A 12251-nucleotide genomic window follows, 5' to 3' on the forward strand; every position below is an offset into this window, starting at 1 on the left:
GTGCCCAGGTCCTGATTCAGAAGGCGCCCCCTCTGCCCCCAGTGGAGGCAGAGCATTAGTAAACTACAACTGATTTTCAGTCTGTTCCAAAATATAGCCTCTGGAGCTGAAGTCATGTCTGAGTTTCAATAGCAGCTGCCCCAGATCTGCTCAGATACACGGAACTTCTCTAGAAGGTGTCACTACTGTCAGTGGGAGCAGGTGGGAGGCAGTTAACTAATTTAATGAACAAAAATCACAAAGAAACAAACGATGAGAGGGAGGTGGAGGAGGCGCAGTCAGGAGTCAGGGACGTCCTGGGATTACAAACATACACTTCCGTCACAGAATCTTTATTTTACAAGTTTGCGTCACAGCAAGAGAATCCATCCCATACATCACCCTGATCGGAAGGAACCCCCGCCCGCCGTATGTTTACAGAAATGCTCTTCAATGATCATTACTGTTAACAAAAATACTGAAAACTCCTCCTGCATCCCAACCTAACCTGGAAAGCAAATGATACTTACAGACATCTTCTCCCCCACATGCAACTTATTTCTGGTTTAGATGTGTCTGACTCCTCCTGAGGTCACATGACTGGGCAAATCCCATTTATGATCTGCAAAAGCCACTTAAGATGTCAAGAAACCCCCTCGTGTGGACAGGATTTTTGGATCCTTAAATGGTAAGCCGGCTGACCCTCTGGCCCCCCTGTCTGATCTGGCTGCCCGCTGCAAACCCTCAAAGCTTGCCTCAAAATGAGCTTCCTGTCTTGGGAGTGACTTAGCTTTTCTGTTTCACTTTGATGTTTACTGACTTTCTCCAGGACCCCTCCTCTGCCAGCGGCCTGTCTGCAGACTTCCTGCCCCCAGAATTCCAACAGCTCCCAATCCTTGCTCGGGCACCTCCTCATCCCTCCCCCTCAGTGTGCTTTCGTCACATAGCACCTCAGGGGATATGCATGTCCCATGCCCTGGCACTGAGCCATCCAGAAAGTCTCTATTTTTCAAGCATAAACCATGCAGAGAGGGCACAGATGCCTCGCCAGGCTACTAAAGAGGCCCCTGGCGAATTTGGAGAGTATTCAGCTCACCGATCAATAACTACATTCCAGTTGGCGACAAGTATTAGCATCAACTCGGGTGGATCTCTTTTAAGGACTTCCTGTCAAAAACACCCTAGAGAAAACTGGAATAAAGAGCAGATCTTTTAGAACACGTATGTTCCAGACAAACAACTTTTTGACAAACCAAGAGTCTAAGTCTAAATTCAAGTCAAAGTCTAAATTCTTAAGTGGGGAAAGCCATTAATTTACCGAATCCTGAAGGGAAACAGCAGCAGCAGGTCATGGGCATCCGGGACTCAGCATATTCCAAATCTGTTAAAAGACCCGGGTGGGTCAGAGCAAAGCAAAGGGACGAGGCATGGAGCGTGGCAACGGGTGGAGGCTCGGGCGAGCATCTGCTGCCTCTGAAACCCAGCGGCTTGGCAGCATGGAGCGTGAACGGTTCTGCCGTTCTCCCTAGTGTATGGAGGAGGGCCAACAACCTCATCAGACTGTCTAATGTTCTAAGAGCCTTCCTCAAAGAGGATGCTTTAGGATGGGGGAGATGGGCAGAATGCCGCTCACAATTAAATTAGGTGTCTTTTATACTCTTCCTTGGTCTGTAAGGGCTGGCTCTTTGTAGTAGACTCTTAAGTACTAACACCAGACATACATTTTAGTGCAGGGGAAAATACGTCATACATGGTCCAAAGCAATAATATACGCCATTAGTATGTACTCTCTTGAAAAAATTCTCCTTAGCTCAGGAAATACATCCTTCACATAGCTGCTGGCAGATATGCTGCAGTGCATCAAAACCTTTAGCCCGTCTTCCCAGACTGAGCCTGCGTGGAATCAGTAGGTGTGGGCTGAAGGGGGCGGGGTGGGGAGGAGGAGAAGAAGGGAAGGAGGGCGGCAGGTGTTGGAACGAGAGAGAGCAGAGATCCTGAAGAGATCATGACGCAGGAGCGGAAGTCTCGCCACGACAGTCACATGCGGTGGACTTAGGATGAGACTGAGCGCTGCCCTGGCTGGCTGGACATGTCTGGGGGAAACAAACCCGCAAATCTTACTCTAAAGTAGTTTCTTGAAAGAAAATTGAACTGACTCAGGTTATGATCTGAGAAACCATCTTTTACACTAGAGCAAGCTTCTCCTTACGGGAGAATGGGCCACCAATTCACCAGAGTCATATTCAGCCGTATAAAATGCATTGCTATTAAAATTTTAAAGCACTGAGGGACCAAGAAATAGGCTGATCAAGTCTTTGGCTGCTGTTTAGAGCCAGGATTAAGAGATCAGTGATTGTTCTTATTGTCCAAGAAGTAATCTTCTAGCAGAATACACACACTTCATTAAAGGAAAACAGATCCTTTTATTCCCTAAAATTTCCACCAGCAGCACTTCCAGTCCACGGCAAATTTCTCAAAGGAAGCTCGGATATCGTGCGTAGGCAGAAGCAGAGCAGGAGCACACAAGCGAAGCTATAAATACCACCGACTGCTCTGTGATGCGCACCCAACCCCTGAAACCCTGAAAGAGCTTCACCGTTTGAACACGGTACCACGACAAGCCCCGGGGCCTGTGGAGATCGGGCTGCAGGAAGGGGGCTTGTCAGCTGCTGAAATGATTCGATTTTGCTCCCCAATCAGTCATCTTTACACAAGAGCAGAGCTGAACGCTGGTCACAGCTATTAAGTGATGGAGAAAGAGAAGAAATGCTTACAGAACAGGATGGAGAGCTTAAGGAATTCTGTAAAAACTTGAGCCACCATCTGTTTTCCCCATCTTGGGCTGAGGTTTTGATTTTTCTTGATCACTGGCCTGATTTCAAACCTTCAGCCAGTAACAATACAGCATATGGGCAGACGGCCTACGTGTTAGGAAGGCGGCGTCCAGGCCTTATTCCTAAATGGCTCCCTTACGCCTCATCTGTACCTTCCTGTTCCAGAAGGGTCAGGACTGTCACAGTGCAGCCACGCAGCCGCTCTGTGAGTGAGCCTAGAGGTAAGCATGGATTGAAAGAATGCTCCGCACCCCCCCACCTAAGCTCAGTGCACCAGCTCATGCCCTAATGTGACTGCAGAGGCTCAGGGATTCTGCCAGAGAGAAAGGCAGGAGCCAGGCCCGGCTCCAGGACGAGCGGTCAGGCCGGAGTTCCGCTGCTGGCCCCACATGCTCGTGTCCTCCCGTGCTCCCTCGCGTCTCGCACGTGAAAGGAGGTCGCCTCCGTGGAGACCCTTCCAGGAGGGGGTTTCATCACACTTTTTGTTCTTGCCAAGAAGTCCACGGCCTAGTCAAGAACATCTGCTTGCAGAACAAACAGCAAATGCGTCTAAGCACCTAAGGGAGTTTGGGCCACAGCATGAGACACATTCCTGAAGCGCTGCTATCGTGTTTGCGCACAGGAAAACAAAGTCTTAAAAACATTCCCATTCTCCCCGCAACTTCCTTCTCCTGTCACATAGCTCCAAGTTAACTTTAAAAAAAGACAGAAGTCCCTTAAATTAATACTTAGGGTGTATTTCCCTGCTCCTGAAGATGGGAAGACACGGGAACCCTTCCCTAAAGCATCTGTGGGCAGGCGAGCAGCAAAGGCCTCGAAGATGCTGGTCTTGCTCCACGCTTAGCCAGGACTGTGGCTCTGTGAGGGACGGGCTGGACGGAGCACTGAGGGCTAATACAAGTGCAGTGACAGAACGCCTGCTTCCGCGCTGCTCTGCTCATTTAAGAAGCGAAAATGGCACAAGAGAGGGAAAACAACTGTTCTAAGCAGAGACTCTTCAGGTTCCCAAATCTGCGATATTGAGCACCACCCGGAAGTCTTGTGGTTTCTGACTGACCCTTCCAAGCTGGAGGTAAGAAAGCAACCACCAGAGACGGCCCCTATCCACCCCCCAGGAGGCTCCCGTCCCCTGCAGGTGCAGCTCACTGCCAAGCCCAGGCAGGGGAGGGCTCGGGTTTCTGACACCAGGCACCGGAAGCGACCCGACCCAGCTGGCACCCCAGCATTAGAAGCTTTCCTGAAGTGACCATGTTTCAGACTCCTGTCTCAGGCCCAGGCGACCAAAAGCACAGAGGGAAGTTACCACCACGCCCTCGGACGCCCGCGGTCACAGAGGACCTTCTGAGATTGTCCCATTAGTCTAATGGCTTAGCTACGAGTTGCAATACTGTTCACTTCAGGGAGCTCCCCACGTTCATCTCCAAGATCTGAAAGTCTAGAAGGGAACCTCACTGAGTTTCTGTGCAAGATGTGACCCCCCAATCCCGGAGAGTGAAAGTCGGTTTACCCACACTCCTGGTCTTGCATCCACAGTCTTGGAACACACAGAGACACGTCTGCTCCACTCCTCTGTTTAGAAACCCTACCCGGCTTAGAGGAAAAGCATTTTTTTTTTTTTAAAGATTTTATTTATTTTATTTTTCCCCCCAAAGCCCCAGTGGATAGTTGTGTGTCGTAGCTGCACATCCTTCTAGTTGCTGTATGTGGGACTCGGCCTCAGGATGAACGGAGAAGTGGTGCCTCGATGCGCACCCGGGGTTCCGAACCCGGGCCACCAGCATCGCAGCGCGCGCACTTAACCACCAAGCCACAGGGCCGGCCCCGGAAAAGCATTTAATGATGATGATTTGCTTGTACTTAAGTATTTGCTTAAACACTACCTTTCCTGCACCCAGCTGCTCCTTTAAGGAAAATTCCTTCCCTTTTCTCCCCAAATCCAATCACACAAAACAGACACAGCTGTGAGGAGAGAGGGACACAAGAGACGGTGCCGCTCTGGGCGGTCAGGGGAGCCAGATGTTCAGGGAAATCCTAGAGGAGAATGCTTTTTGAACTTAAAAACACATTTCTGTTCATCCATTAGGCAACACAGAATACACTGCAATCAAGAAAACCATTTCCCACTAGCTGGGCTGTGTGGTGTCCCAAGGCCGTGACTCTGACATGACATTACAGCCCTCAAATGATGGAGCCTTTTGGAAAGACCACTGGGCCTCTAGAGTTGTTGGTTCCTGGTCACTTTCAGAGTGTGAGATAAAGGTCTGGGGCACCGTTCAGGGCCAGGAATCCTGGGGCAGGCTCCACACACTAAACTGGGTTTTGACTTTGCTTTCTAAAATAACCTAATTGCCTTCGTTTTTGTCCCCAAGAGATGCAGTGCTACTCTCCCTTTCCCATCTTTCGAAGTCCCCGGATCCTCAGTCAACATTTGCTCATTTCCTAGAGCCCCATTCTTGGACCATGGCGGGCATCAGACACACACCTCCGCCCTCCTCCCCCATCCACCAACGTTCTGTTCAGTGCTGCCACACATTTGGGGTCACAACTCCAGAGACCTTAAGAGTTCCCAGTTATTAAAAAAAAAAAAAAAAAAAAGAAATATATGTTAAAAACAAAGTCTTCCTTTTATCCTCCTCCTCTCTACACTCCCTCCCCACCATTCCCACCTGAAGGAGGATTCTAGCTGCCGATAACTAGCCTCAGATCCAGTTTCCATAAAAGAGAGTAAAAAATTAGGTTTCCGTGGCACTTCGCTCCCAGCCACGTGCTCTGTGGTGTCACTGTCAGGAGGTGCCAAATGCTCTCGCTCACCAATGGGACTATGAATAAATTAGATGTTTTCTTTGACAGCGCCAGCCTCAAAGCTGCTCCATCACGCGGTGCCTTCCCAGTCGCCCTGGGGCTCCACTGCGCCGTTGGTCACCTTCTTGACTTTCTTCATATTCTCCATGACCCCTGATGTCGTCACTCTGAACAAGGAGAAGGACAATTAGGAAAATCTGAGTCTTACGGTAAAGGCCATCTGCACCACGGCCCAGGGGTCAGGAGTGGGTGCGGGTGGTGGCTCTGGAACCAGGCAGACCTGGGTTTGAATCCTGACCTGCTCCTTGCTAGCTGTAACCTCAGCCAAGTCATATGGCCTCTCTGTGCTGAAGTACTAAATAATTCCCACTTTCCAGAACTGTCACGAGGGAAAAATGAGACTCTCCAGGGCACCTAATCAATACAAATCAGCTGCTATTATTACAATCAACATTAATCTCTTTTTGTCATGGCCTCCATTAATTTTTATTTATTTAACCTTAGTTATGATTACGAGACCAGTATCTGTATCAGTAACATTCAGAAAAGAAAGCTAATCAGCTGTAGACATTTATAATAACCAGCCATGATGGATCACTGCTGAGTCATGGGACAGAGCCACAGGTTTGGAGGAACATTCTGGGCCCAAACATTCTTTCACCATCAGAGAGGGAGAACTGGCTGCTTTCTGGCCTCTGCGGGCTGGGGCTGGGGCTGGGACCGTGCAGCTGCCAGTCAGCACGTGGCTCTGCCTCCACTGTGCCCCCAGGGCAGGGCCTCATTCTCTGTCGGGGCCTGGCCCTGGGGAGGTGCCACGGAGCCCTTCACTGAATCCAGGGATCAAAAAAGGAAGAACACTGGACTCAGAGAGCTTGAGGAGCCGAGCGTGGTGGCCCTTTCCATAGAGTGAATCATAACATCTCTCGAGTGGTGGGTCTATGAGAAGACAACCTCTTGCCTCACAAAACGTGAGCTAGACAGATGCTAAGGATCTCTGTATCTACGAAGGAACTGGGTGGCTCCACAGCAGGAGACACCAGGCAGAGACACTGAGCTCTACCTGGTAGGCGGAACACAGAGGATTTTCAGGGCGGTGCAACTCTGTATGAGTCTATAATGGTGGAGACATGTCATCACACATTAGTCCAAACCCATAGAAGGTACAACACCGAGAGTGAGCCCTAATGTAAACTGTGGACTCCGGGTGATGATGATGGTCATTGTAGGTTCATCAGTTGTGACAGATGGATCACTCTGATGGGGATATGATGGTGGGGGAGGCTGTGCATGTGTGGGGTGGGGACTATATGGGAAATCTCTGTACCTTCTGTTCGATTTTGCTGTGAACCTAAAACTGCTCTAAAAAATAGTCTATTGAAAACAAGCACACCTGGGCCAACATCTCCCTAAGTCCTCTCGGAAACAATGAGGCACCTATGTTCCCCCATCATGGACCAACAGGAATTTCCTAAACAGTAAAACAAATTCAATCAATCGACTCAACAGATTCTCTCCAGGGAGCCTACCTATCCCCCCACCAACTACCAAAGCCTGTCACCTACAGATGGTAACTCAGTGGCCCTATATGTGACACATTTAGAGTTTGTCCAGATGGACCTAATAGTAGATCAATGATTTTATACGGGGTAAGGAAGGAAAATTTTTTTCTCCCTTTTTTCCTTCTTCCATTCCTGACACCATGCTGCTGCTGTGACCAAGCCTCAAAGCTATCCAGTTCTCCCCAGAGGTGGGACTTTTCTCAAACAAGAATCCTTCAGACTCGTGGGTTACGTACGAAAGTTGAGACAAGCTATAATGCCGGGACATGGTTCTCGTGGGAACTGAGGGATCCTGCAGATGCTGTTAGTGATGTAAATGCGGCCCCCACACAGGGAAAGCGCCTTGAGAGCAGCCAGCACCACTCCTGTCAGCTGGTCACATCGCAGGCTGACCTCACTAGGAAGAGACCACGCTTTTCCCAGGAGGAATCCACGCACACAGGGCTGCTTCTAAAGGGACCTTCTCTAGACTGGGACAAGGGAGGTGGTGCAGCTGAAGGACCAAGGGAACCATAAGCCTTTCCAGCTCCAGCAAAACCCCTACACTTCTCCAAACATGCTGAGATCAGAGAAGAAATGCACCCTCAAGTCTTCCAGAAACACTCGCCGTAACAGCCAACTGTTCGGCAGCCACTGCACCTTGTTAGAAAAGGACAAGGAGTTCAACACGTGCTGACACAGAGCGGCACATTCACAGTGACCCGAGCGTGGCTCAGACCACGGGATGGGAGGACATTTACTACCTTTCTTTCCCTAAGGAAATACTCCCTTCCAGGTGGTGGACCAATGGAGAACAAGGCTCTCTCTTCCGTGCAGGTGCTGGGACAGAGAGGGGCAACACGGGACTGGTGCTCTTAGGGAGCCCACGGCCAGCAGAAGAGGCAGTCTTGCAGACCAACGCACGAAGTCCTTATAACAGACAGTAGTGCTGGGGGCAGGTCTGATGATGGCTCAGGTGAGAAGAAGCACCTCTGTTGCGGGAATCAGGGGGAGCTTTGAAGCTTGTATGGAAAGATGAGGAGCAACAAGATGGAGGGTGGGAGGAGAGCAGGGGTATCTCTGAAAAGAAGAAAGGTAACAGGCAAAAAGCATGGAAGAAACAAAACAAAGTTCCTGGGCACAGTCAGAGAGCGCGAAGGAAAGTGGCAGGAGAGTCCAGCGTGGGCAGGCGGGGCCATGGCGGCCTTGTCACCAGTGGCTGAACTTGGCTCTTATACCAGGGTCCTCAGCCCAGGCTCCAGCAGGACGCCCCCGGGGAGTTACAGAAGCATAGAGATACCCGAGGCCAGACATTCAGAATCAAGTCTCCAGGGGAGGGGCCAGGGAACTTACTTCCAAAAAACTCTCCAAGTGAATCTGATAGCCGAGGAGAACAGACAGGGGGAAGATGAGAGGTGAGGACACCAGCCATACGAGGGCAGGGCACTGGGATAAAGCAGGGAGAGGGATGGGAGACATGATGTTAGGCCCCCAAGATGTGGTCACTCACTCCAGGTGGTCCAAAGAAGTGGGAGGGGTTTAGGCCCACGCCAGTGTTCTGCTGCTGGTGACTGGGTAGACGGCGGAGCTGTCAAGGCCCCTACAGAATGACGGGGATAGGCGAGCTTGGGATGACGGTGGGCAGGTGGAAAGGGACCAGAAGCTCAGGAGAGGCATGTGGGCTGGAGCTCAAGGTTGGGGAGCACTCATGGGACGGATGGTCAAGGCAGCCTTGGGCGTGGGTGGGCACTCGGAGAAGAAGGAGAATGGAAGCCTCCAAGGCTGTGGCAGGGGAGCGTGCCAGCACAGAAGGGTGTCACAGGCGCAGCAGGCACTGAGGAGGTTTCGTAAGTGACCTGGAGCAGGAGCTGCTGAAGGGCACTGAAACAGACCAAGACACCTGATGGCAGGGACGCTGGCTGGGCCAGTAAACCTTTGGGAAGGCAGGACAGCTTCTGCTGGAAATGGGCGTTGGGCCCATTTCACTTTGGGAAGTGAAAGGGATGCCTGGTGCCCAAGGGGAGCAGCTAAGCCTGGCCAGCCCCCTGCAGATGTGCTTCCCGTCACAGCTCAAACACTTCAGCAGTGACAAAGGAGACCTAGGGTAGGCTGACACCCTAAAGCCTCCCAAGCAGGGGCAGAAGGAGGTGGGGCTTCAGTAACTTTGCACACCCTTCCCCACATGTCCTAGTTTCAGTGCAGACACCAAGGGGGAAACCAGCTGCAGAGCCACCACCCAGCCAGCACTCTGCACCACAGACAACCGTTCTCAAAGGCCCGCATGCAGCACGGAGAGCACTCTCCAAGCTCAGGGTAAGCAATGAGCAGTGGTGCTTTTCAGTCTAAACTCCAACTCTGGAGATCCAGGCAGAGCCTCCTGGAGCTGCCTGGATCACAGCCACCACCACTCACTTCACAGACGGGGAGAGTGACGTCCGGAGAGGGCGACCTTGTTGCCTCTCTCACTCCTTCTCTGCCTGACTCGCTCCTTCTCGCCCCAGGCTGGTGCGATGCCCTTCTGTGGCTCCAGGTGCACACCTTCATTGCAGCGCTGTCTATACTCTGTCACACTGTGCCCTGAGTAGACAGGGAGCTCCCTGCAGGGCTTCTGCACTGGCTGGTGCTCCACAACGGCCTATAGGGCGGATGGAGCCACGCACAGCGAGGCGCCGGCAGACTCAGCGCACAGGGCCAGCCTGGCCTCTCTGGCTGCCAAGCCCAACGCCCATTTCCAGCAGAAGCTGTCCTGCCTCCAGTGCCTGCTCAGGGAAGCACTTCTCTGAGCCGAGGTACCCACTCCTGACTTCAGGGCCCACAGCTCCCGAGCGGGTCTGAGGTGAGGCACCAGTGCTAAGCCAAGTGGAGGTGCTCCCTGTGGGACCAGTACAGGAGGGTCTGTGGAGGACAGAGAGGAAGTGGAGCAGAATGCCCGAGAGAAGGAGCGGGGAGCTCCAGCAGAGATGGAAAGAGCACACGGACCCACGGCTGCCTCCCACACCTAAATGGTGACCCCTCTTTTCCTTGCAGAGCCCCGAGTCTCTACGCTTGCACCAAAAAGGCCTATTGAACACAGGCACGACGGGAAAAGACACTTTAGGCAGCCCCTGCTCCTTCTGCCACGCCAGCCTGCCAACAAACGCGGCTTGGGCCTAAGTGGCCCGCGGACACATCTGTTTCTGTAACCACACTAAACCACAGACTACAACCAAACTAAAAACCACGTCTTTGACTCGCAGTGTGCGAGGCCTGGTTAAGAAACAATTCTATTCGTCTCCAATCCCCCGTTTCCAATTTTGCTGCCCACCCACTGAATGAGCGCAGGAAGTAGCAGTCAAAGGTTAACGCTACCTCGAGGCCAGCGTTCTGGAATGGGATCCCCGGAGAGACAACTGCTCAGCCCCGGACCCACACCAAATGTTTCTTCCCACCCTCACTTCTCAAGATGACGGAAATCATTCAGACCAGCTCATGAGGCAGCTACCAAGTCTGCTCATTGAAATTGCATCCAATACTCTTTACCTTGCCGAATTGTTTATGAAAAATTCTGTTACCCAAATTGGTAAGCCTCTGTGAGCTTTAGCCCAAAGAAAAATGTTGAAAGAGATAGAAGGAGAAAAAGACAGAAAGTCAGTGTTACTTCTGACTGTGCCCTCATTCCACAGGCTCAGACGGAGAAGCTGTGTTAGGCCTGGTGGGGATGGCAGCTGCATGGACTGAGTGCGGGCCTGGGTCAGAGAAAGGGTGGAAGCACTCCACCCCCAGGGGAGCACGGCTCTGTCCTGGGATCCACCCGCCCTGGGATCCACCGGTAGATTCGCTTCCCAAAGGCACTGCACTCCCACAGCTCAGCTTCAGATACTGGAGGTGAGAACAGGTGAAAGAGAAACTATCCAGAACGAGTCAATGAGGTCAGTGACTGGGTCAGAGCTCACGCGCTGCCAGTGGAGAGACTCACCAGGAAGAGTGTGGGCTTGTTGTGGGGTGTGTGAGGCATAACAAATATTGCTTCCCACAAAGAGGTGCTTTGTTCTGTGGCAGGAATCAGACCTAGCCTCCTCCTTCAGGAAACACCCTCCAATGTGCATGACAGAGAGCTCATGACCTTCTAGACAACAAAGGCAAGGGTTTGGCTCCCCTCTGGCTTGGGTTATTTCTGGAGGACTGAAGAGGTGCCGTCCAGGAACAGCACCTCCAAGAAGAAGGAGACGACAGCCAGGGCGCAGCACGGCAACCAGCCTTGGCACTCCCCTGCCGGTGAACGCGGTGGCAGGCTGTGCTGGGGCCTCCATCTCGGGCCTGTTCTGCTCTGTCACACCTTATAAAGTCATAGGACTTTCTCAACACTAGAGTTCTTAGCCAAAGAGAAACCCCAGAACAATTTCATTGCCGATTTAAAGGCCCACGGCCTCAATCGGTTCCTGAGCTCTTTCTCATGGGCTAGACTGGGCCAGCGCTCGCTGGAAACACCACCACCCTCAGCAAAACCTTCACTTGGTTTGACTTTCTCTCTGCCGTTACACGTGCAGCCTTTCTGCCACAGAAGAGAAGCTCCCTTCACTGCGACAGTGCGGCTCTCACTAAGCACTGAAAACAGTACAGTCAGAGTTTGCTTCCCCCATGAGAGGTGTAAGCTGAGGCAGGCAAATGACAATCCCTGACTCAAAGTTCCCACCGCTCCCAACACTGGCCAGAACGAAGAACAGTCTGTCTCCACTAGACTGGTAGTCTGTCTACTCCCTCCCCCTTCCCTCCACACGTTAACACCCAGACCCTCCTGCTCAGATATTGTCAGAGAGAAACGACAACCAAAACAAAATATTTAAAAAGTTTGCCATGAGACAAAAATCCCTTCACAATGCACCCGCATTCCAGATGCAACGGCTGATGGAAAGGACGTGCGGACAGGGACTCCTACGCTGCAGGCACGAAGGGCAGCTGATGCAGCCATTCTGGAGCACAATTCAGGAAAGGGGAAGGTGCTCTGACCCAGCCGCTCAGCTTCTGGCTGCCTACCCCAGAGAAACCCTGCCACATGTCTGTGGAACAAGCCGACAAGCTAAAGGTCTTGCGGCAGGGGACAGATAACTACACCACGTCT

The 12251-nt window shown here is 51.9% G+C and overlaps 1 protein-coding gene across 2 annotated transcripts in view; it reads right to left on the minus strand.

The window, feature by feature from the left end:
* Positions 1–316: 316 nt before the first annotated feature.
* GPR107 (G protein-coupled receptor 107) overlaps positions 317–12251 on the minus strand; it is a 75663-nt gene continuing 63728 nt past the window's right edge. For both annotated transcript variants that reach the window (XM_004423577.3, XM_087418920.1), the window contains one exon: positions 317–5782. In XM_004423577.3, the coding sequence (XP_004423634.1) occupies positions 5686–5782 (97 nt within the window). In that variant the 3' untranslated portion in view covers positions 317–5685. The remainder of the gene's footprint in view (positions 5783–12251) is intronic.

Source organism: Ceratotherium simum, chromosome 29 (assembly GCF_057802395.1).
Source record: "Ceratotherium simum simum isolate JZ-2026a chromosome 29, ASM5780239v1, whole genome shotgun sequence".
In the NCBI taxonomy this organism is placed as follows: Eukaryota; Metazoa; Chordata; class Mammalia; order Perissodactyla; family Rhinocerotidae; genus Ceratotherium; species Ceratotherium simum.